Genomic DNA, 25,844 nt, shown 5'->3' with positions numbered 1-25,844 from the left:
GGAGCGAGGGAGGTGTATAGGAGAAAAATGTGATGACTTTATACAACAAATACATTACGTTGCATTGTACTAAAACCTGTGTGAAACTGCAAAATGCCCAGGTTTTATCAGTGCATTTTGATAATCCCCACACTATGCCACCTTATCAGTTACGCCACCGAAAGTAACAAAGCTTAACAGTGAGGAGACCCTTCGCCGGCACCAGACATGGGACACACACACCCCACCCCACCCCACCATCCTGTGGCCTACCAGCCAGTATACCACCAACAGGAGTCGCTTGTGTGTAGAACCAGTTGGTAGTTAGATGTTATGCAGCAGTTGTGTTGTCCATGTGCTTTCTTAGTATGTTATGTTTGTATTAAATTCTGACACTACTTGTGCATGATGCCTTGTTCGTTCGCACCGATGTTTTGTCCGTGTCCATATGTGTGTGTTTATGGGCAGTGTAGTGTAGTTTAGCCGTGTCAGTTCGTGACGATAATGTCCTGTGATGGGCGTGCCACCTCGCTGCTAACACCACCCCGCTTGACTGACATGCCCTGACCCGTGTTGGCGTGCTGTCCCACTAGTGGTGTTCTCCAGGGTGTGAGTACGATGGTCGCCTGTACGCCGAGGGTGAGACTCGATACAGCGGCAAGTGTGAGGACCAGTGCCGCTGTGGCCCTGGTGGCACCTTCACCTGCACCCCACTCACCTGCCCGCCTGGCCTCTTCCCCGCCGGTCAGCATGCAAACCAGGACTTGTGCATTGAGCTGCGCAACCGCCCCGGCACGGACGAGTGCTGTGTGGTGGTGGCATGTGCCAACAGCCTGGCGCGACCCTCACTCCTCACCTCACCTGCCCTGAGCCTCGCGAAACCCATCACGGGGAATGACGCGGTCAGTGATCAACCACCTGTGCTCACTGGCCGTGCTCTGTCCCAAGACGGTGTCCAGCCCATCACACAGGATGAATACCAACAGAAACTCAAAGACCTGGAGGAGGAGCTCAATAAGAATAGAAAGAAGAAACCATTTGACAAGAAACATAGCTTAAGTTCAACCGCCTCTTCTGATGCACCCTTTGAGGACACAATAACAACTACACCAACTTCCATCCCTGCGACAGATCCTGTTACGGAACCTGAAGAGGTGACAACAGTAATCCCAGTTGAGGCCGGAGATGCCCCTCAGGAACCAGCGACGACAGTGGAGGTGGAGGCGGTGACGACCCTGGCCACACCGAGTCCTGAGCCTGCCACAGAGGATCAACCTGGAGTGGTGGTGGAGTATGATGACGCTGGCGAACAGATCCACCGCATCACCGTGCAGGAGCAGGTGCAGGTGGTGACGGAGGCAGGACAGACCCTTACGTACCCCTTCACTGACCCCACACCAGCGCCTCATAATGACCTCATTCTGACCAGGGAGGGCAAGAAAGTCCCAGGTAAGATAACGACCAGAGGCATCCCCCAGCGAAGGACAGGACCAAACGACCCCCATGGCGCCATCCACCCATCCATACACGACTGCCACCAGACCACAGATGACGTAACGCTATATGACCATCAATTCAGCACCACCACCACCTCACTTCCTCACTGTAGCATCTCCCACAACCAGCACTCACAGTCATGCCCCTCACCACTCACTGATATAGCACATTCAGAACGATCACACTCCCTGCCTTCACCCACACTCTACCGGTTATGCTATTAAAACTTAGAAGGTAATAATGTAAAGAAACTGAGAAGCATGGATCATTAATTTATAAAATCGATAACATGAGTAAAGCATGTTAGTTTTTTAGGGTCACCGCTCACAAAGGATCCATAAAAACTATCAGAAATTGGGATCTTGCATAGTCCGTGGCCTGCTCAGTTTTGATGGTACCGGTACTTGTGTCACCCATAAAAGTTCATGGAAATCTGTGTAAGGGTAGGTAAATTTAATCTCCATCTGTTTTAAGGAAAAGTCTGTTTGTAGAGACGTAGCGACGCACACACACAGCAGAAATGTTTGAGTATGCGTTGCCACTTGTCTAGAAACTCGTTGTTTAAAAAGAGTTGGGGACCGGATTCACCCACACCCACCCAAACTTTGATCAGCAGTTGTACATTCCACACCTTGCCTGATGCAGCCCACACATCACCTCACCCTATGACCCGCGACAGCATTGACAACATAAGGACACTCCTCTTGCTTGCACTGTTCTTGTTCAGTTTTGGGGGGTTTATATCTGCCTTGCACATCTGTCATGCCAAAATTTTGTACATACTTATTTCTTCACCGAATTTGCCCTGATCGGAGCACCAATGATTGTCACATTCCAAGAAATTTTCGAGAGGGGAATGATCTCTACCTTGCATATCTGTCATTTCAAAATTTTGTACATAGTATTTCCACAGTTAATTTCTGTCTGATTATTTGTACCGATTTTTGTCACTTGCCAGGTGTACATAGTGTTAAGTCCATTGGTACGATGTTATGGGATTTAGACATAGGATTTCCTCAATACCTCTTCAGTACAGTGTCTTTCCTGTTTCATTCTTCCCGCCACCAGACGATTTTATTCAGCTTAGAAGAGCCTCTTGTCGTGAAGAGGTTATTGAAGGCTGTACCTTAGCTAACCCTTCCGTTTTTATAGTCTCTCCTAAGCTGAATCCTGTCAATTCATCGTAAAATCGTCTGTCGGTAGCAAGAAATCAAACAGAAGACATCACCGTAGGAAAGGATATGTAACAATACTCATCTTCATGTCTTCAATTTATTAACTCTTACTGATATCTTCCAAAGTCGATTTTTTTTTTTTTTTTGAATGAACAGAGGACACCTTTAATCTGGTGTATGGATTTTTTTTAATTTGTTTTTTTTCCGTCCTCTGTTCATCTTCTGTTTTAAAAAATGGGAAACGAGTCTAACGTCCGCCTATCCCGCCAGATGACGACAACAGCACCCGCGAGGACCAGCCCGCCACTGAGCCTTCAAAGGTGAGTCTCATGCCAGTGTTTCTCGAGCTCAAGAATGCCGTAACACCTCTTCCTTATCGATTTATTCTGCATATTGCACCTCAGTATCCCCTTGTGTGTTACTGATATGAATGTCGATATTAAGAAGAAGCAAAAATGTAATATCCAGAATGATTCGCCAAGGAAAATGAAATACGAACTCTTTCCCACCATCAATACAGGTTTATGTTGTATGTTTAGCCATGTGGAGAGAATGAGAGACTGACTAGGAGAGTATATGTGTGTGAGGTGGAGGGGAAGGGGGAGGGGGTAACCGAGGATGAGGTGGAGGGGTATATGAGGGTGGTGTGGGTTGAAGGAAGGGCAGTCTGATGGCGCAAGACAGGGTGACGAGGGGGGAGTTTGTTTGTGGCCACCCCTTCCGGAATTAAGGCATTGGTAGATAGATGGTAGATAGATAAACAAACAGATAGATAGATAGATAGATGGATGGATAGATAAATAGATAGATAGATAGATAGATGGATGGATAGATAAATAGATAGATAGATAGATAGATAGTTTTGTGGCCACCTCCTCTGGAATTAAGGCATCGACTATAGAGAGATGACAGATAGATAAATAAATAGATAGACAGAGATATATAGTGCGAGAGATAGATAGATAGATGGATGGATAGATAGATAGATATTTAGATAGATATAGATAGATAAATAGAAGTTGTTTGTTTGGTTGTATATGTGTTCATCTTGACTCACGCGGCTACCAAACTTTTTACAACCAAACTTGAATGAATATTGGTGAATTTAGTGACCGTATCATTTCATCTTCTGTTATAGAGCCATCAGATTCTTCATAGCCATAACTGCTTGAATGAATACTGCTTGAATGAATACGGTTTTTTGAGTTTGGTTTACAGGTCCACTCTCAGAAGATACATATTTTTTTCCATTAAGTTTGGACATGTGGAGAGCATGGAGAGTGAGAGACTGACGAGGAGAGTGTATGTGAGTGAGATGGAGGGGGGGAGAGGGAGGGGGAGGCCAAGGATGGGATGGAGTGGAGAGATGTATGAGAGAGGGGGGTGTGAGCTGGGAGCAGGGCAGTGCAATGGCGGGGGACAGGGCGACATGGAGGCGATTTATTTGTGGCCACCCCTTACGGGATTAAGGCGTCTGGCAGTAGATAGATAGAAGTAGTTATCAGTGTAAATAACTTTCCTTCTATTGCATTTCCTTCACTGATTGATCTGAGGTGATTAATAAGCTTCGAGGTCAATTAGGCGTCACCTGTAATAGAAAAGAATGTCAGAATCTAACGAATCATACAAACTATCGGTAAAAAAAAAAAAAAAAAACATCTGAAAGTAAAAACGAGTGAGAATGGACTTACAAAAAAATAGCCACTAGAGTCTTCATAAGTAGAATAGTGTGAATGCTGAAAAGTGAAGAAATAGGACGAAAGGTGAATGAAAGATGAATAGCCACTAGAGTCTTCATAAGCAGAATAGTGTGAATGCTGAAAAATGAAGAAATAGGACGAAAGGCGAATGAAAGATGAATAGCCACTAGAGTCTTCAAAAGCAGATTAGCGTCAATACTGAAAAATGAAGAAATAGGACGAAAGATGAATGAAAGATGAGTTGCTGACCGTATGTATTGTTCAAAATCCTTTACGAACGCTCCCTCAGGCACGTAGTCTTATAATTGAGGTTGATGGTGACGAATATTCAGTGACTTTCTTGAGATGTATAACCAGGGTGAGAATATGTCTGCTTTCTCGCCCACGTTGCTCTCAGAATTCTGTAGAGCAGTTTATATCCATTTTAAGTGCAGTCTTTAGAATGTCTTACGGTTTTAAATGTTGCCGGAATGATTGGGAGACGTGCAGTGTGCTTTTAGAGAGAGAGAGAGAGAGAGAGAGAGAGAGAGAGAGAGAGAGAGAGAGCAATACTATCTTTAACCTTATATTTATTTCATCACAGGTGGAGGGCAAGGCAGGTGTTGGTGCTCTCAAGGTGCGACAGGTTAATCACAATTCCTCCACCATCACCCTCCCGTCCAGCAAAGGCGGGGAACTCTACTACAAGGTCAGTCAGCCAGTCAGTCAGTCAGTCAGCCAGTCAGTCAGTCAGTCAGTGAGCACAAAGTCAGTCAGTCAGGTGGTTGGTCAGTCAGTCAGTCACAAACGCATTGCTCGTTATATTGTGTGTATGGATCGTGAGGCAGTTGCCACTGTATGATATATCGTGGTTAATCTTTTCAATCCGATATTCAAACTTAAGGATATTTTTGTCACTAATTATTGACAGTTTTCTGTGATAGTTACTAGGGGAGATAATTTTGTTACTCAATTACCTATGCAGTAAAAAAAAATGGTATATAAGTTTCTGTGACAGCCGCTGGTCTAAATGCCATCTCACGTAAAGCGTATCAGATAGAGAGGTTGTATGTACTTTTGCTATGAAAATATTTGTGAGATAATGTGGTGCAGTGGCATGTAAGTTTCTATGGCATGTAGTGTAATATCAGAGTTCTTTTTGATGGTTTTGTGTAGTAAGGGAGTATATAAGTTAGTGTGGCAGTTGTTGTATCCTAAATTCTTTCGTATAAATTCTTTCGTACTCGTATCTGTTTGTTTTTTTGGTAACGGGTGTAATGTGTAACTCTTCTCTGGTGGTTTTATGTACGGTGTGGAGGGCTGTGTCTGCAGTAAAATTAGTATACAGTACGTGTTTCTGTGGGACCTAAACTGCTGTAATTGCTGTGATGGTTGTCTGTGATGTCGAAGTATTCTGTGATGGTTCTGTACAGGCTGTGAATATCTCGTAGTGTCTGTAGTAAAAATAGTTTATAAGTGTGTGTGTAAGGTGCCATGGTGTCTTCAGTGTGTATAAGTCTCTACGGTAGTGTGAAATCCAGCTGTTATATGATTAATTAGTGTGAAATCTAACTGTTATATGATGTTTTTATACAGGCTGTGGATAGCTCTGAGTGGCTGCAAGAGGCTGTTGATGCTGGCCGTGACTCTGTGGTGCTTCGAGGTCTACAACCAAACACGCAGTACACCCTCAAGTGGACAGGAGCGTTTGGAGGGTCAGCTAAGATCACCCTCGACACGGAAGGTACGTACTGGAGGGAGAGGGAGGAGGAGGAGATGGAGGAGTATGTAACGGGAGGAAAGGAATGCACGTACTGGAGGGAGAGGGAGGAGGTGGGGGAATATGGAAGGGGAGGAAAGGGAGAGAAAATGTACGGAGGGGTATGTTTGAGGAAGAAGATGGGGGCGAGTTGTATGGAAGCAGACGCATGTAGAGAGAGAGAGAGAGAGACTGCAGAGAAGGAGAGGAAAGAAAGATACCAAGTTTTAGGGCTCTGATATCACAACGTCAGCTAAGGAAGTCCTGTAGGGAGAGGAAGGGAAGGAGGGGAAATGTATGAATGGAGGGAAAATGGAGGGAGGGAGGGGTTGTCGGAGCATTATTTTTATTTTTGCAGTGCTACCGGAATTTTATCTGTTACTTCTTCCTTCTGTTCCGTGCTCGTATCTCCTCATGTTTTGTTCTTGTGTTCCGTGATGTGTTCAGATTATACCCTGGCGGTCATGCAAGCGAGGGAAGGCCATCATTCACTCCACCACATCACTATATATCTATGTCTCTATCTATCTGTCTGTCTGTCTGTCTATTTGTCCATATATGTATCCATCTACCGTATGTATAATTATCTTTCTATCTATCTGTCTGTCTGTGTGTATCTGTGTATCTCTACTCGTATGTGTCTATATCTATCAGTCTATACATCTTTCTACATACATATCACACACACACACACACACACACACACACACACACACACACACACACACACACACACACACACACACACACACACACACCCTATCCCTATTGACATATTACCTCTCATTACCCTTATCGTAATATCTCTCCACCTTTTCATATTTGTTTCCATGCATGTTCGAAGAGAAGCATCACCTGTTATTATTATTATTATTATTATTATTATTATTATTATTATTATTATTCCCAGTATATGCAATGGCTATGTTTTCACGTCCTTACTCTGCCACGAATAATACAATGGGAGGAATTTTACTGACAAACAAAAATGATTAATGAGAGTTTTCGGCCTGACCTCGACGTTCTTCAAGTGACTGACGCTGTTTTATCATCAAAAATAAATAGATAAATAAATAAGTAAATAAATCACCGTGTGGGTTTACTTTCTTCTCGGTTTGTTATTTTAGTAGCAGTGAAGTAGGTAGGGACATAGGCGTCTTTACTAAATGATTTTTCTTTAACTTGGCCTAAAATCGCCATCTCTCCAATTTGAACGCCGACTTGTAGCAATAGGTGAACACTAGAACCCGGTGCTTGTCACGAAGAAGTGTTATGGAAAGTCTGTCGAGTTGTAGTGTTAATATGCCACTGGAATACGTGAAATTAGCTACAAAGGGACGAAAATCTGAGCCAGGTTGAATTGAAAGGAGTGTTGCGACATATACGCCAAGGCCTTGTTGGTGGTGGTGGTGGTGGTGTGGACAGGGTATAAAAACAAATACTTTTTCCCCTCGTGCGTCCTGTGTGTCCTTGCCAAACCCCTCCGCCAAAAGGTCGTGTGTGTGTGTGTGTGTGTGTGTGTGTGTGTGTGTGTGTGTGTGTGTGTGTGTGTGTCAACAGCCTATACTCATTTCACCTTAATATGGCCCAGATTTTCGTCCATTTGCATCCTGTTTCTTGAAGTTCAGTGGCAGAATAGGACAATGCTGCGGCTCTACGTTCTTCCCATAGCACTTCTTCGTGACTAGTATAATTTTCCAGTGTTAATCTCTTGTTAAAACTCAGCTCTGAAGATGGGGGAGGGCAGTTTTAGGCCGAGTTAGAGTGAAATGAGTATAGCCGCGTTGGAGGTACCTCATGCCAGTGCCTGTGTTCAGTAATCTTAATCCTCACCTTTGACTCAGCCTCCCTAACTAGAAAACAAGGAGAGTGAAACGTAAAAACAAAATATTTTAAATTCTTCTGAAAATTGATCCTCACGTTTGAATTATCGTCTCTCTCGAAAAATAAATAATAATGTTAAATAATCCTGTAAATTCCTAGATCTTTCTCTCTGAATCATTCCCTCTCACTAAAATACTATCTCTGTCTATCTATTGCCAGACGCCTTAATCCCTTACGGGGTGGCCACAAACTAATCGCCTCCACGTCCCCCGCCATTTCACTGCCCTGCTCCCAGTTCACACCCCCCTCTCTCATGTACCTCTCCACTCCATACCAGGACACCAGTTACGTTAATAAAAATGCTCAGTTCTTTAAATTCTTGTCCTAATCTTAATTAGTATACCAGACAGTACTGACCCTTTTCAAAACAACAGGTGCCAGGTAGAGGAGATTGTAATGGTTTTTCCACCACTGATTTTCTACCACTGATTTTCTACCACTGATTTTCTACCACTGATTTTCTACCACTGATTTTCTACCACTGATTTTCTACCACTGATTTTCCACCACTGATTTTCTACCACTGATTTTCCACCACTGATTTTCTACCACTGATTTTCTACCACTGATTTTCCACCACTGATTTTCCACCACTGATTTTCTACCACTGATTTTCCACCACTGATTTTCTACCACTGATTTTCTACCACTGATTTTCCACCACTGATTTTCTACCACTGATTTTCTACCACTGATTTTCCACCACTGATTTTCCACCACTGATTTTCCACCACTGATTTTCCACCACTGATTATGTAGCCCAGTCGGCGAGCTCAGAAAAATCGTCCAAAAAATATATATATTCTCGTTGGGCAAAAAAGCTCCCTAACACCTCTTCGTAAGCGATTTATTTTGCTTATTACGCCTTACTGTCCCATTCTGTGTTATGTTAATCCTTCCAATAGCGCCATACCCTGGATAAACTGCGTACAAAAAGGACAAGAACCAGCCGAATCCAAAAATAAACCGCTAAGGAAAAGATGTTGGGGAGCATCCTTGCCCGACGAGAGTACGGGCCAAAGTAGACACCGATATAAATAAATAAATAAATAAATCCACAGATGGGCTGGTTTGTTCTGGAAAGAGGAATCGTTGCTGACTAGGGTCATTCACCTAGATATCTTTCTTCCTTTGAGGCCACCCCTCACAGGATGCGGGAAATAGGAAGCGAGGGCCGTGTTACCAATATATATAACTAGTAGCATTCAGAGAGCACTTACCTCCGCTAATGCCATTGCGGTTAAAAAGGATTCGGATCCGGATTCGTGGAGATATTGTGTGGAATACATAGGACCTGGATCCGCCCCCAAATTTAGTCAGTTGTTCCTTGTCCCATGGCCCACTGTTCCACAAAACGTTATTGAAATTCATTGAGAACTTTTGGAGATAATGTGCGGGATACTACGGCTCTTCCATGGCCCCTGGCCCATCCTTCCACAAAATTTCGTTGAAATTCATTGAGAACATTTGGAGATAAACTGTGGACAAACAAACAAACACGAATAAGTGAATACATAACCTCCTCCACCCTCGTTGGCGGAGGTAACAAAGCAGTGAGGTGATGATGATGATGATGATGATGATGATGATGCCCACAGTGGTGGCGGGGGTACATTGGTTACAAGATTGTGACAACGTGAGATAACTTTTACCTGGTCGTGGTGTAGTGGATTGCTGCCTGGGTCTCACCTGAGAGTCACGGGTTCGATTCCCGGCATAGTGGTAACATACTGGAAGATGATGAAAAAGGAAGCAGTGTCACCTTTATATACGAAAACACTTAGGTGCAAAGGATGATGATGATATTAAACAGGAATATAACAAATCACACATTCCACCTCCTATACTCTGCCAGGGACAAGTCTAGCAGCTGAGAAAATATGAATGTGACTGTATATCATCAGGGTAAAGTGTATTCTGAATGGGTTTATGGGTTCGTAACGCCTCTTCCGTAGCGAATTGTTTTGCCAGTTGCCCCTTAATAAACTTCGCTCCCAAGGCCAAATGGATCAGCTGAGAAAATATGAGTGTACGGTGTATCATTAGGGTTGTGTCGTTGGGGAAGCCTTGAACTGTGGCTTTCCCGGGCTGGCCTCCTAACCACCAGGACGATTACAGTGATTTGCCGCTTCCAGACGATTTTATTCAGCTGAGAAGAGCCCCATGGTAGTCACGGGGTTCAGAAAGACTGTATCTAACCCCTCCAGTTTGAAAAGTCTAGCCTATCGGAGTGGATTGTCGGTAGTGTACGTTAATTTTGAATCGCGTCCTCTAGGAGTCGACTTTGCGGGTTGATTTCAAGTTGATGTTTCCAGACGATTTTATTCAACTTAGAAGGGCCCTGTGGTAGTGAGGGGATTATTTTAGGCTATATCTAACCTCCCTAGTTAGAAAAATAAAACTGTCACGGTTAAATGTCGGTAATTTGAATCTTGTCCCCTTTAGGCCAATCTCAGTTTCAGGACGATTTCAGTGAGTTGCATGATCCCAGACGGTTTTATTCAGCTTAGGAGTGCCCTTGTTTGTAGAGTTTTATTTTTATTTTTTTTATTTCATTCTTGCTGGTGTTAAACGATTTTATTGAGAAGATCCCCTAGCAATGAACTTGTTTTTTTTTTTTTTTTTTTTGAAGGCCGTGACTGGCATTCTCGTCGGTTAAGGAATATCCCCAACACCTCTACCTTACCGATTTATTTTTGGATACGACCGCCTGATGTCCTTTTGTACGTTATTTATGCAGAGGATGGCGATATTGGAATGATTTCTGGAACACGGAGAAAGACAGTAAGGTGTAATAAGCCAAATAAATCGCTTAGGAAAACGTGTTGGTGAGCGTCCGTAACCGACTCGTATACGCAAAAAATTATAATATACCTGACGTCCACGGGCTGAAGGGGTAAATTTTGTGGTGAGGCGCGACGAGGGGATTATAGATGAGGGTGGGAAAGTTGTGACGTCACTTCCTGTCTCGCATCTTCACCACCACCACCGCCGCCACCATCAACAACAACAAGAGTGACGACAACAGCAAGGTCGAGGCGTTATTATGGCGGGAAGGCAAAAAAAATAACTAGACTTCTTTTGGAGGTAGATAAAAACTCTATATCTATCTGTCTATCTATCAATTTATCTGTATCTATCTATCTGCCTATCAGTAGCCAGACTTGATATCGGAGGGGTAAACAGATGCTGATTTTGAACTTCTGAAATTCGTATGTACTGTGCACATCAGCTTCCTTTTGTACCTGAAGTGCAGAGTAAAAAATAATGAGGAAAATAAGTCTTCTTTTTTCCTTGCTCTTTTTTCCTTCTTTCCCCCCCCGGCTCTTTTTTCCTTCTTTTTTCCCCGGCTCTTTTTTCCTTGCTCTTTTTTCCTTCTTTTTCCCCCCCCCCGGCTCTTTTTCTTTCTTTTTCCCCCCCGGCTCTTTTTTCCTTGCTCTTTTTTCCCCGGCTCTTTTTTCCTTCTTTTGTTCTCCGGCTCTTTTCCTTGCTCTTTTTTCCTTCTTTTTCCCCCCGGCTCTTTTTTCTTTCTTTTTTCCCCCCGGCTCTTTTTTCTTTCTTTTTTCCCCCCGGCTCTTTTTTCTTTCTTTTTTCCCCCCGGCTCTTTTTTCCTTGCTCTTTTTTCCCCGGCTCTTTTTTCCTTGCTCTTTTTTCCCCGGCTCTTTTTTCCTTCTTTTGTTCCCCGGCTCTTTTCCTTGCTCTTTTTTCCTTCTTTTTTTCCCCGGCTCTTTTTTCCTTCTTTTTTCCCCGGCTCTTTTTTCCTTGCTCTTTTTTCCTACCATTTTCCTGCTTTTTTTTCGTGTGTTTTTTTCTATGCTTTTTTTTTATCTCTCCTCTTTTTTTCCTTGCTGCTCTTGTTGCTCTTTTTTATTATTTTCCTTTGTTTTCTCTTGCTCCTTTTCCCTCTTATTCATGATTTTTACCCTTGCTCTTTCCCTTGCTCTTTTTCCTTAATCGTCTTTCCTTATTCTTTTTTCCTTGCTTTTTTCCCCTTTCTCTTTTCCTGGCCCTTTTCCTTGCTCTTTTCCCTTGATTTTTTCCTTGCTCTTTATTGTTGTTTTTCCTTATTTTCCTTGCTCTTTTCTTACTTGCTCTTTTTTCATCGCTCTTTTTCCTTGATTTTTTTCCTTGCTCTTTTTCTTTTATTTTTTCCTTGCTCTTTATTTCCCTTATTTTTTCTTGTCCTCTTTTCCTTGCTCTTTTCTTCCTTGTTCTTTTTTCCTTGTTCTTTTTTCCTTGCTTTTTTCCCTCCCGTCCTGCCCCTCCTTCAGCAAGCAGCCAGGTGGAACAGGGGTAGCGGCCTCTCTTTCCTGTTTTTTTTTGCCGTGTTTTTTTTTCCTTTCTCACACTTGTCATCCTTGTGTTTGACTGCGAGTGTGTCCCTTCATCCTTCCTTTATTCTCTCTCTCTCTCTCTCTCTCTCTCTCTCTCACACACACACACACACACACACACACACACACACACACACACACTGTACTGACCTCTGCTTTGCCCTCGCTCAAAATCACTCACTCCTTCCTGTTCTCTCTCTCTCTCTCTCTCTCCCCCACTCTTCTCCCCCCACTCAGGCTCTACCCCTCTCCTCCCTCTCCTCCCCCACTTTCTTCCCCCCTTTTACTCCCCCTCTCATTCTTTTACCCCCACCTGCTTTCTCCCTTCCATTCTTATCATCCTCCCCTCTCCTGTCTCCCCCCATACACCCCCTCCCCCCTCCCACACCCCTCTGTTACCCCCCTCCCCATACACACTATTCCCCCTCCTGTTACCCCCTCCCCCCTCCCCTCCTCTTCCTCTCCCCTCCTCTTCCCCTCCCCTCCTCCTCCTCCCCCTCCTCCTCCTCCTCCCCTCCCCTCCCCTCCCCTCCCCTTCCTCCCCTCCTCTTTCCCCTCCCCTCCTCTTCCCCTCCCCTCCTCTTCCCCTTCCCTCCTCTTCCCCCTCCCCTCCCCCTCCTCCTCCTCCTCCTCCTCCTCCTCCTCCTCCTCCTCCCCTCCTCTTCCTCTCCCCTCCTCTTCCCATCCCCTCCCCTTTCCCTCCCCTTCCCCATTCCCTCCTCGTCAGCCCCTCCTCTTCCCACCCCCTTCTCTTCCCATCCCCTCCTCTTCCCCCTGTCCTCTTCCCATCCCCTCCTCTTCCCCGTCCCCTCCTCTTCCCCCCCCCCTCCTCCAGGCCTCCGTGGCTGGCAGTACTATCATTAAGCTTAATTGCTCGTGAAGGAATTCGGAGCCATCAGGTGCGGAGCTCGACTTTTTTTTATTTTATTTCTTTATTTTTTTCTCGAATGACTGTGTTTTATGTGGTAAGTGGGGGCAGCTACCATCCCCTCACTCGATGTAGTGCTGCCTCCTTCTAAGTGAAAAACCAGGATATCATTACTACGTTGGGTGGTAACCATAGTGAAAAACCAGGATATCATTACTGCGTTGGGTGGTAACCATATAAAGTTCTTGCCCTTCAGCCGGATTGAGCCAGTCAGTGTATATCCGAGGGATGGTTGGGGTTTATTGTTTACATAACGCCACTCAGGGATGAACGAGGCTGGTCACCCTTACCATAAGTGTCGGGACTGGGTAGCCTAGCCCCGGGACCCTATCCTCCTGATGGGGCAAAAGGGATTGGATGAGTGGATGGATAGATGGATGAGAGAATAGCCCCCCCCCCTCTCTCTCTCTCTCTCTCTCAACAAAGAAGCATCATTACAGGTCACGAACATTGAATGATTACACCCCCCCCCCCCCACATTGCCTTCTCTCTCACTTCCTCTCTCACCTTTCATCCTATTCATTCCTCCCGACTCTCTCTCTCTCTCTCTCTCTCTCTCACACACACACACACACACACACACACACACACACACACACACACACACACATTCCTCCCTGCACTCCACTTCAGTCCTTACTTCATTCCCTTTGCTCTTCCTCACAGTCCTCTCATTCCTCTCTCCCCCACACCTATCCATTCCTCTCAGTTCCTCTTGATTCCTCTCAGCCCTTCTTCGTTCCTCTTTACTCCTCTTTTCCCGCCTCACACCACATTTGAATTGGTGTAAATGAATTAATGTCAGTTTTACGAGTTATAATGTTGTTAGAAAGTTCAGTTTGCAGATCTAGACCTACCTCAGTACAGAAGAAGAACAGAAGAACAGTCGCATAGCCCGGTGTTCAGTGTGCTATGTTTGTGTTATGTGGTGTGCTGGGTCGTGCTAGGTTGTGCTATGTGTGTGCTACGTGGTGTGCTGGGTCATGCTAGGTTGTGGTATGTTTGTGCTACGTGGTGTGCTGGGTCGTGCTAGGTTGTGGTATGTTTGTGCTACGTGGTGTGCTGGGTCGTGCTAGGTTGTGGTATGTTTGTGCTACGTGGTGTGCAGGGTCGTGCTAAGTTGTGGTATGTTTGTGCTACGTGGTGTGCTGGGTCGTGCTAGGTCGTGCTATGTGTCACGAACTTTTTTCTCCTTGGTGTTTGTTGCTCTGCCAGTGGTTCTCTCAGTGATAGGGACGGAAGCAGAAATTGATTGCCTGCTGAAATGCTTCTGTCATTATTATTATTACTATTATTATTATTATTATTATTATTATTATTATTATTATTATTATTATTACATTGTTACTCCTCACCCTGCCGTGGGGTGGGAAAGGAGGCCCGGATGTGATGATGACGATGATGATGATGATGATTGTTATTATTATTATTATTATTATTATTATTATTATTAGTAGTAGTAGTAGTAGTAGTAAAAGTAGTAGCAGCAGCAGCAGCAGCAGCAGTAGTAGTAGTAGTAGTAGTAGTAGTAGTAGTAGCAGCAGCAGCAACAGCAGCAGCAGCAACAGCAGCAGTAGCAGCAGCAGCAGTAGTAGTAGTAGTAGTAGTAGTAGTAGTAGTAGTTGCAACCTCAGGTCTATTTGTACGTGAACCCAGTGGACAGTTGGCTGAAAGTGCCCCTCTCCTGCAGTCCACCATCCGTCTTTTGGGGGATAGGGCAGGAACTGAGGGAAAATATATAGCCAGGCAGTGGAGCCGCCTGGTTCTATCAATGCCACCACATGAAGGCGTTCCTCTCCATCCCCAAATGACTCTGGGTTGATATACAGTCATAAATCTAACCCTGCTTGTTCCCCTTGCCCAACAGAGGGGTGTCGTGCGGAGAATGTGAGCTACGGTGTGGGTGAGGAGTGGCTGGTGGGGTGTGAGAAGCGGTGCACCTGTATGCCCGGGGCTAAGGTGGACTGCCAGAACAGGTGTCGCTTCAAGGCTGGCGATGTGCAGGTGAGTCGGGAACGGCGGGAGGCGGAGTTTTTTTTTTAACATTAGCAGAGAGGAAGGAAAACCCAAGAAATAAAAAAAACATATATATAATCCGTACACTATTTACAAATTATAATCGCTTTGGGGCACTTTTTCCATAACAGTGAGTGAACGGTGAGAGATATATGGATTATTATTATTATTATAGTCTGTTTGAGGACTTCTTCCATTATAGTAACTGATAGATGGGGGGAAAACTACAAATTTTAGTCGATCTGGACACTTCATTGTAGTGAGTGATACAGCAGATGGAGGGAAATGTACAAACTATAGTCAATTTGAGAAGTTGTGCAATTATGTTAGCGAGTAAGAGATGAAGGGAGGGGAATGCGTGAAGTATAGTTGATTTGGAGACTTATTCCTATACTGTGAGTGATTTATCGGGGTCAGAATTCCAAATTATCGTGTATTTGAGTACATTTAATCATCTAATAAATTATAGATGCAGTTAGAATATGTTAATCTAGTCTGCTATTGTAGGTTAGAGTGGTTTGAGTTAGAACGGATTAATCTGTTTGGCGTAAGGTTAGGTTAGGTTTGTTATGGTTAGGTGAAGCCAGAGATACCTGTAAATTAAGTAAAAACGATCACCGCGAGATGAAATGGCTTGAAATACGAAAACATGCGGGTAGGGAAGAAGGGGAGAAGTTGCGGGGGGAAAGAGGAGGAAGGGGAGACTGTGGAGGAGATCATGAGAAGGAGAGAGATTGCAGGGAAAGGAAGGAAGGGAGGGAGAGACCGTGGAGATCATGAGAAGGAGAGATATTGGAAAGTAAGAGGAGGAAAGGAGAGAGACAGACTGCAAGAAAGGTGATGAAGAGAGAATCGATTGAGAGGGGAATGAAGGGAAGGCGAGAGATACTGTGAAGACCATAGGAAGGAGAGAAACTGAAGGGAAGAGGAGGAGGGAAAGGAGAGACTGGAGATGATAGGGAGGAGGGACAGTGTAGAGAAATTAAGGAGAAAAACTGTGGAGAAAGAAAAATTACAGGGAAGATGTAGAAGGAAAGAGGAAAAGTTGAAAGGAGAGAGAGAGAGAGATGGTAGAGAAGTGAAGTTGAGAGGAAGAGATGAGATCGGTTGAGAAGATGAGGACGGGAAAGAAAAATTATACAGTATAGGTAATGAGAGGAAAAGAAGGCGAGAAATGAAGGAAGATGACGAAGGAAATTAAGGAAACTGTAAGGAAGGAGAGAAATGAAGGAAATGAGGGAAACTGTAAGGAAGGAGATGAAGGTAATGCTGCAAAGTACGGGAGTAGAAAGTGAAAGTGAGAGGGAGTCAGTAGGAGGTGGTGCTTGAACTTTATATTCTTTTTACCTTAACTTGGCCTCGATTTTCATCCTTTTGCAGCTTATTTCACGTATCTCGGGAACAGAAAAGACATTATTGCGGCTCTGCATACTTTCCATTACACTTCTTCGTGACGAGCATCATTCTCTAGTGTTAATATATTGCTGCAACACAGAATTAAAGATGGAAAGATGGTAGTTTTAGGTCATCTTACAGTAAAAGGGGTGTTGTGAGGGGGGGACATAGGTAGCAAAATTTTAACATATGCGATACCTGTGTGGAATACTTGGGTCAGTACAGGTGTATCGCTAATGCGGGGTATACTCTTAAATTTGGCCTAACATTACCATACCCCCATCTTGAATGCCGAGTTGTCACAATAGATTACTTGTATATGATGCTAGTCACGAAGAAGTGGTATGGAATGGATGTAGAGCCCCAGTGTTGACTTTACCACTGAGCTATGTGAAGTAAGGTGTAAGGGGACGACATTCCCCACAGGCCTTGGGGGATGGTTGGGGTTTAGTATTCATATAATGCCATCCAGGGGCGCGCCAGGCTAGTCACCTTTGCCTTAAGTGATGGTGCTGTGTTCTAGCCCCGGACCCCTACGCCCTGGGAAAAAAAAAAAAAAAAAAAAAAGGATTAGAGACAGACAGATTGATAGGTAGACAGATTTAGATACATGGAGTTAATAGTACAGTGCAGACTAATGCATTTAAGTATGTAGGTATTCAGTAAGTGTAGACGGTATAAGTATGGGTGAAACTCAGCAACAAGCTTTGTCTGGTGGCCAGTCCCGTTCTCAAGGTCTGCCACCCCACCCCTACTGCTGGCTTGCCTCTTAACCCTTTCACTTCCACTTCTGTTAGTTTAATTTATTATCTCCGCCAACAAAGTTGGACGGAGGTTATGTATTCACCCGTGTCTGTTTGTGTAGAACATATGTCAGAAAGCTGTTACTGGATTTCAGTAAAATGTGGTAGACAGGGGCAGTGGGTCAGGGAATGTTGATTAAATTTTAAGATTGAATAAAGAAACATTCTTATTAGTGCTGGCAGAGATATGCGCTCGCTGGTGCATGCCAGTTCTTACTATTTGGTTCTAATCGGACGAAAATCCCTAACTCCAAGTGTAGTCAGACTGGAGGGCTGATTTGACGAGTAACCAAGGAGACTTAATCATACCTCGTTACTAAGGCTAACCGAATTTCACACAAGAGACTTGGTATTTGAAGTTATGAGAGTGGCTCAGGTAGATCAGGTGAAAAAAAAAAAAAAAAAAGCGACTCAACCACGAGACGATTACATTCACCTTGGGATTGATGGCTTGCTGGTAAGGGATTAATGAAGGCTGTATCTAACCCCTCCAGTTCGAAAAGTAATCTCCTAATCTGAATAAAATCGTCTGGAGAAAGCAAGAATGAAATGAAAGACGTCATAGTATTAAAAAGGTCAATAATGGACTTGATATTTTCTTTGTGTAGGAACAGTACATCTAAAAAAAATAAATAAATAAAAAGAAAAAGATTATGGTGATGGATATGCCTGTGAGGGAGAGTCGGGATTCCGAGAGCTTGAAATTTGAGTGGATGAGTGTGTGACCTATTTTAGTGGGTATTTTTATTAATTAGTTCTCCCTCTGTAATTTTTTCTTTCATTCAGTTTTCTGTACTCCGGAAGAAAAAAAAAAAAATGTACTTGAAGGGAGGACTAATAAAAAACAAGGTCAGTCATGTAGGTCAGACACTCATTCGCTCACCATATAAGCCCCGGAAATAGTGACTTGACCCTACCACGTACTTAGGTGGGAAACGGTCATGATGATGATGATGACGATGATGATGATGGTGGTGGTGAGGAGGAGGTACAGGATATCTAAAAAAGTTATTATCGGATATCAGTGATGGTGATGATATGATGATGATAATGACGATGATATGAAATGATGATAATAATGATGCTGATGTTACGATTATGATGTTAAACTCAGCAACAAGCACTGGCAATTGGTCCGTCTAGTTCTCAAGGCCTGCCACCCCAGCTCTTACACTGCTGGTGGTTTGGCGAGAAAGATGGCTGGTAAGTTGTGGCCAGACTTCTTTCCGCCCCGCCCAACACCACCCCACTCCACCCCACTCCTGGCGGGGCATCGGAACACAGACCCTTGGTAAATGCTGAACTATTCTTGGTGCATTTTTAGGTAGCAAAACTGGGGCATCGCCAAAACATCGATGGCGAATACTGCAATTAGTTTGTTTTCTCCTGATTAAACGAAGCCATTCCCAGAACTTTGATGCTTGGTCGTGGTTGTATCGATGAGCCGTAGTTGTGAGATAGGAATGAGTCTCCTTGGTTACTAGTCAAATCAGCCATTCAGTCTACCTATATTTGGCACCAGCTGACCTGAAAAATTAATGGGGATAGGAATTTTTGTTAGTTTAGACCAAACGTGCAGAGGACATATCTTAGGAAAGTGAAAAAAACTGTACACAAATATTGAAATGTTTATTATCAGGATACTGCAGTTTTAGGCAAGCTGGACCCTCTTTAGGCATACTTGACGAGGGTTCAAGTTGGACTAAAACTGCTTAATCTTCACAATAAACAGTTTTAGTATGTTGCTTTACCTTTCTGCATTTGAATACTTCACGGAGCTGTAAAATCATGACCCATCCTGAATTATTATTTTTATATAATATTGTAGCCTCTGTATTCCCTATACGAGACTCAAATAATATTGCAGTCAATCATTTAACGAAAGAAATATTACTCTCTTGCAGTATCTTATCAGAGCACTGTTTCTGTTGGGTAACTCAAATATCACGATGTGTATTTTTGATCATTTTACTTCAGTACGAAAAACCTCTTTGATCAAATGCTAATCAGATAAGCTTAATTGTTCTTAGTGTGTCATCTCTGAATCTGCCTTACACTTTGCCACAGAAAGTGCTCCTGTAAGTTTTGGGTATATTTCTGTGTGGGTTACCTGTTGAAGTGTATTTTAAGTGTATTTTTGACTTAGTGTGGTTTAGTGTGTCGTGTCTAGTGTGTCGTATATTTCGTGTGTTCAAGGGTGTACTGTCCCTAATATGTCTGTGTAGTGTGTTCTGTTTTAGTGTGTCCTGCATAGTGTGCCCTCTTACTACCCTGGTCGTGATGTATCTGAATATGTCCTGCCTCTAATGTGCCCTTCCTCTAATGTGTCCTGCCTCTAATATCCCATTCCTCTAATGTCCCTTTCCTCTAATGTGCCCTTCCTATAATGTGTCCTTCCTTTAATGTGACCTGCCTCTAATGTGTCCTTCCTTTAATGTGGCCTGCCTCTAATGTGCCCTGCCTCTGATGTGCCCTTCCTCTAATGTGACCTGCCTCAAATGTGTCCTTCCTCTAATGTGACCTGCCTCTAAAGTGACCTGCCTCTCATGTGTCCTCATACTCCCGCAGGACCCCAAGTGCCGGGAGAGTCCAGCGCCCCAGGACCCAGAGTGCTGTGTTGTTTATGACTGTACAGCAGGTGAGTCAGGGAGAGTTAGTTATAATGGTGAGTCAGGGAGAGTTAGTTATAATGGTGAGTCAGGGAGAGGCGTAGTTATAATGGTGAGTCAAGGAGAGGGATAGTTATAATGGTGAGTCAGGGAGAGTCAGAGTTATAATGGTGAGTCAGGGAGAGGCGTAGTTATAATGGTGAGTCAGGGAGTCAGTTATAATGGTGAGTCAGGGAGAGGCATAGTTATAATGGTGAGTCAGGGAGAGGCATAGTTATAATGGTGAGTCAGGGAGAGTCAGTTATAATGGTGAGTCAGGGAGAGGCGTAGTTATAATGGTGAGTCAGGGAGAGGCGTAGTTATAATGGTGAGTCAGGGAGAGGCGTAGTTATAATGGTGAGTCAGGGAGAGGCGTAGTTATAATGGTGAGTCAGGGAGAGGCATAGTTATAATGGTGAGTCAGGGAGAGGCATAGTTATAATGGTGAGTCAGGGAGAGCCGTAGTTATAATGGTGAGTCAGGGAGAGGCGTAGTTATAATGGTGAGTCAGCGAGAGTCATAGTTATAATGGTGAGTCAGCGAGAGGCATAGTTATAATGGTGAGTCAGGGAGAGGCGTAGTTATAATGGTGAGTCAGGGAGAGGCGTAGTTATAATGGTGAGTCAGGGAGAGGCGTAGTTATAATGGTGAGTCAGGGAGTCAGTTATAATGGTGAGTCAGGGAGAGGCGTAGTTATAATGGTGAGTCAGGGAGTCAGTTATAATGGTGAGTCAGGGAGAGGCGTAGTTATAATGGTGAGTCAGGGAGAGACGTGGTTATAATAGTGAGGGAGTGGCGTGTTTAACTTTGATTGTGGGAAGGGGCGTAGTAGTCTGTAGAGGATATTTAAGTGTAATAAGCAGAATAAATCGCTCATAATGAGGTTTTACGAATCTCCAAGGCCACGCAAAATACCCCAGTTGGTAGAGGAGCAAATAAAATCGCCCAGAAGTAGCAAAAAAGAGATAAATAAATAAATAAATACAAATATCCCATGTTCCAGAATCTTAAAATAGTCGGTGTGTTGTAGGTGGACTGGGAAGCGTCCAAACACCACTTCATTAGCGATTTATTTTTCATCTTACACATTAAGTCATTCGTTTTATTTATATCGTTCGAATATCGACCTAGTTTGCATCAGTGACTCACAAGAAGATATTGAGGGGTACGTTCAGAATAAATCGCGTAGGAAGCTGTATTACGAAATCTCAAGTGATAATGCATAGCGCTGATAGTTATGGCCGAAGTAAAACGAATGATTTTATGTGCTATTTTCCCTGGCATATCAAGGAGGGGAAAAACTGTACTTTCCCGCTGTTACCGTGTGTGTGTGTGTGTGTGTGTGTGTGTGTGTGTGTGTGTGTGTTGTGTTTTGTGCTGTGCCGTAATGTGAGAGAGAGAGAGAGAGAGAGAGAGAGAGAGAGAGAAGGAGGGCCGGATATCATGAGCTACTAATGAAGATAACCTACACACGATTAGCCACTTCACTACGATCACATCTTTTATATATTTTACTTTTACTACCGCAGGATTAAGGGCTGTATTTTCGTAGCATTTCTTCTTAAACAACTTATTTTACATACTGGACAGCAGGGGCGTACCTGGAGATTTGGGGGCCCGAGGGGCTAGGTTCTTCGTGGGGGCCCCCCTCCTGGAGGGGGGTCCCCGCAATGAACCTAGCACCTTTCATTCTCAAAACTTATCTAATACCTCAGCCAGGATTGTCGGGATGATAAATATATATATATTTTTAAATATTAATAAGCAAGCTTATAAATTTTTAAGGCTTTGGGCCCCCCCCCTCAATTGGGGGCCCTGGAGGCAATTTCAAAGTCCCCCCCCCGCCCCCTCCCTTAGGTACGCCACTGGGACTTGGACCTTCTGTTGTATGAGATAGATAGATAGATAGATATCCTTTTGATGTAGACAAGGGGTGCTGAAGTGTAATGTACAGAATAAATACTAAGGAATGTGTTACGAAATCTCAAAGGCTATTCAGGATACGTCCCCAGCTTTTTGATACTATCATTCTTTTTCTCTCCCCTCCCTCACTTCCCTCCCCAGCCTGCATTTCCCCTCCTCATCCTCACTTCCCCTCTCCTCCTCACTTCCTGTAGCCTAACGCGCAGCACCGAGGATGGAAAGGAAGTTCGTAATGGCTGAAGGTCAAGGCGAAAAAAAGGAGCAATTTACAAGCCTTTGATGTTGTACTTTGAATTCCAGGGTATGATGTGTTAGCAGTAATGACAGAAACTGTACGCTTTTTAACTTGGCCTCACTCCGTCTTGAATGCAGAGTTGCACCAACAGATAAACAGTAGGACAAAATGCTGGTTGCAAAGGAGTGCTATGGAAAAGACGCAGAATTGTAGTTTTGTCTAATTCTGTCACTGAGCCACATGAAGTAAGCTGCAAATGGACGAAAATCCTTTGTACAGGGGAATAATTATACAGTACGTGAATCCTCCGGGACTCTACTTCCTCCCAGGCCAATCTGCACATCTTCCATATCCATTCTATTGCTATCTCTACCCCTTGCTTCACCATTTCACTCACACACTCCGTCAATTCCTGGGGCTTTCCCCAGTTTGACTTTCTTCATTGCATCTACAGCTCCCCCAGCAATGGGGAAGTTTCCGAGTGTTGTCTGCCACCGTACTGGAGAGCCATGCTTAGTCCTGTGTAATGCAACTGTTGTGACTATTCTGCATATATGGATGAAGTTATGGGATTTAGCAAGAGCATAGACCACTCAAGTCACTAAAATACATGTTAATAAAAAATACGTTTGACTGGCTAGTTTGCATTTGCGTAAATTAGCCTTCTGTCTGGCAGCCCCTTACAGTCAGTTCATTATACTGTATTACTAATGAGCTTAGTGGAGTTGGCTTTCATATCTACATTCGCATTTTCTTTCTAAGGAAGATTAGTGCTTTATTGAAACTTATCATTGCCATAGTTTTCTAAAATTTCATGCTTACCAGATACCACCACCTGACACGTTTCCACACTTCATGGGTGATCATCCCCGTGATAGGTTAGTACATTCTCACCTTTCATTAATGCGGTGCAGGTGGTTATGCCTGTGGTTTCTTGAGCAGATGACCATTGTGGCCAATGACCAAGGTTTTGAGGTCCAGCGTTTGTTTGATTCTTATGATGTACCATGATTTATAAAATGTTTGAAAAAAAAAACAAAAATTACAAGGTAGCCTTGAGGGTGAGCGGCATAATGAGCCAGGGTAAACTACCTTTTTAATTGCAGGGACCTAAATCTTATTGATTTCCTGATGAGTTTGTTCACCACTAGAGAGATTGAACTGGGTGATGATAGAGTCTTCGTTAATTCCCTTCAGTATGAGGGTGTTCTAAATAAAATAAACTCATCTGCTTGTAGTAAGATAAACTAAAAGTATATCATTGGACAGAAAGGGTTAAGCTTCCAGCATCACACACCCATTCAAAGGCAGAATAGGGTCTTACCTGATCTTGATCTGTCACATCCTGTACGATTTATTTTAATCCCTTCCATAACCTTATTGGGTATCCATAAGTGTCTTATGAGGTTTCTGTTAGTGTCTTAAGGGATCTCTGTCTTATGGGGCCTCCATAAGTGTCTTAAGTGGTCTCCATAAGTGTCATATGGGTTCTCCATAAGTGTTTTGTGGGGTCTCCATTAATGTCTTATGGGGTCACCATTAGTGGGGTCTCTGTTAATGTCATAGTGACTTAAGGGATCTCCATTAGTGTCTATGATTGATGTAAGGGGCCTTCTTTATTGTTTTAATGGCCTTGTGTCTAATAATGACCAAAGGAGGGAAGAATGGTTGCATCCATGGTTTGTATAATAAAAGGAATGGTAATGCTGTAGTAATAATTCTGAATTTAAAAATGTTAGTCTACACACGCATACAAAAATTCAGTAATACAGGTAATGACAAATACACTATCAACCAGCACTGCCTCAACCTGTCAACCACTGGAGCCAGCTTCAGTGTGTGTGTACGAACATTATAAAATAGAGACAGACTTAGTAACCTCTTTTAAAACATAGCACCTAAATGTGCAGTAGTAGATATATATAATAATTCAGTAATGTTTATGTGTTATTGCAGGTGAAGGATCAGACACCCTACCATCTGACCAGGACAGCGTGGGTCAGCCAAAGCTACTAGTCACTGCAAAGACACACAATTCCGTCACACTAGCATGGGATGACTTCAGGTCAGTTGAGAAGTTCTGAAATTGCCAGTGGAACTTGTGTTCTTCTTGGTCTCACTGTTGCTGCTTTTGAAACAAGGAGTTGTAAGAGTGAAAGCTAATATTGTACAGTACTGTTTGCTGTCTGATGTTACAACTTATATTTCATATAGACCAGTCTGAATTTCTGTCAAAAGCGAAGAGAGAATGTTCAAGCTCTTCAGCTGTTTTTCAGTCTCTCTCATTTCCTGATACACTTAATGCCATCCCCATCTCTCAGGGGTCAGAGTTTCTTATAAAAATACTTCAAGAATCCATACAGAGGCAAAGGAATAGAAACATTTAAGGTTCTCCTTTGTTTTGGTAGTAAAAAGAAAAGCTGGATACTATAAACATAAGTTGCTTCCACTTAGTCCCCAAGATAGTACCAGTTCTGCTCCAGGGACTCAGATGCTCATCAGTTCATTTTTATAGATGCACATTTCGCTGCCTGTTTATAATACCTCGTATGGGACCAGGCTGTACAGTACTTGCTTCTAAAACACAAACAGACAAACACCAGGGTCATTCGGGCAGATCTGGTTATAGGCTGGAGAATTTCATTAATGAATATTGGTGAAGGTAGGTGAGGGATGGATGTTTCAGTAATGGTGGGAGAGAGGAGGAATGAGGAACTTGAGTAAATGGCATGAAGACTTCAGTCGATGATATGATAGGAGTATAAGGAGATAGGGTAGGGTTTAAGGGTACCAAGTGTGAGGGAAATTGAACTCTGAGAGGTTAGTGCAAGATGTCTGGAAGGAATGGATGTCTGGATGGTAAGAAGTATGGAGTAGTCATTGTAGCTGCCATCCCAGGCTAAACTGAATGTGAGCCCTGTGAACTGCAGGCCAGAGTTACCTTTCTTTCATAGTCCACCATACTCCTTTTGGGGATAGGAAGGCGACTGAGGGATGTTCGTATAACGGGATATCTCCACCACCTAGTTACAGTATATTGGTGCTGCTACATGAAGACATCCAGTTCCAGCACCAAGAAGTATGGAGTAAAGATAAGGGAGGATGACTGGTTGTGTCTAAATGTGAAGAGTGAAAGAAGTAGGTGTATTTGTAGGCAGAGACCACCTTAATGTAGTGCAACCAATAATTTATGAGACCTTGAATTTACAGTTGAACCATCAGTTTTATGTTATACTCTTATGGTTCATGGATGATATTTTCATATTATATTTATCCAGCTCCTTGGAAATGCCTCATAGTAAAGGAGTTAAAGAAGGTTATGCTGTATCTAACTCCTCTAGTCAAGAAAGTGTCATCAACTGAATAAATCACCTGGGTGGTTAATAATAAAGTCCATCATCTGTTAGCAATTGCAGTAGTAGTAGTAGTAAGTAGTAGTAGTAGTAGTAGTAGTAGTAGTAGTAGCAGTAGTAGTAGTGGCAGTAATAGTAGTAATTACGACCCCAGGTTCTCCTGAAATATGAACCCAGTGGACTGCAGGCATAACTTGCCCTCCTCCTGCAGTTGACTATCCTCCTTTGGGGCATAG

General features: G+C 43.4%; 1 protein-coding gene across 1 annotated transcript in view; it reads left to right on the top strand.

The window, feature by feature from the left end:
- The window catches only part of sas (stranded at second transmembrane protein), a 248,683-nt gene that overhangs the window by 179,582 nt on the left and 43,257 nt on the right, over window positions 1-25,844 (top strand). Inside the window, exons 3-9 of the mRNA XM_080285319.1 lie at window positions 586-1,428; window positions 2,922-2,971; window positions 4,935-5,039; window positions 5,927-6,074; window positions 15,103-15,239; window positions 20,018-20,087; window positions 24,212-24,320. Of these exons, the coding sequence (XP_080141445.1) occupies window positions 586-1,428; window positions 2,922-2,971; window positions 4,935-5,039; window positions 5,927-6,074; window positions 15,103-15,239; window positions 20,018-20,087; window positions 24,212-24,320 (1,462 nt within the window). The remainder of the gene's footprint in view (window positions 1-585; window positions 1,429-2,921; window positions 2,972-4,934; window positions 5,040-5,926; window positions 6,075-15,102; window positions 15,240-20,017; window positions 20,088-24,211; window positions 24,321-25,844) is intronic.

Source organism: Coenobita brevimanus, chromosome 105, assembly GCF_032717465.1.
Source record: "Coenobita brevimanus isolate Jiangsu-jjx chromosome 105, ASM3271746v2, whole genome shotgun sequence".
NCBI classification, from domain to species: Eukaryota; Metazoa; Arthropoda; class Malacostraca; order Decapoda; family Coenobitidae; genus Coenobita; species Coenobita brevimanus.
This window is presented reverse-complemented; position numbering and strand designations above follow the sequence as displayed.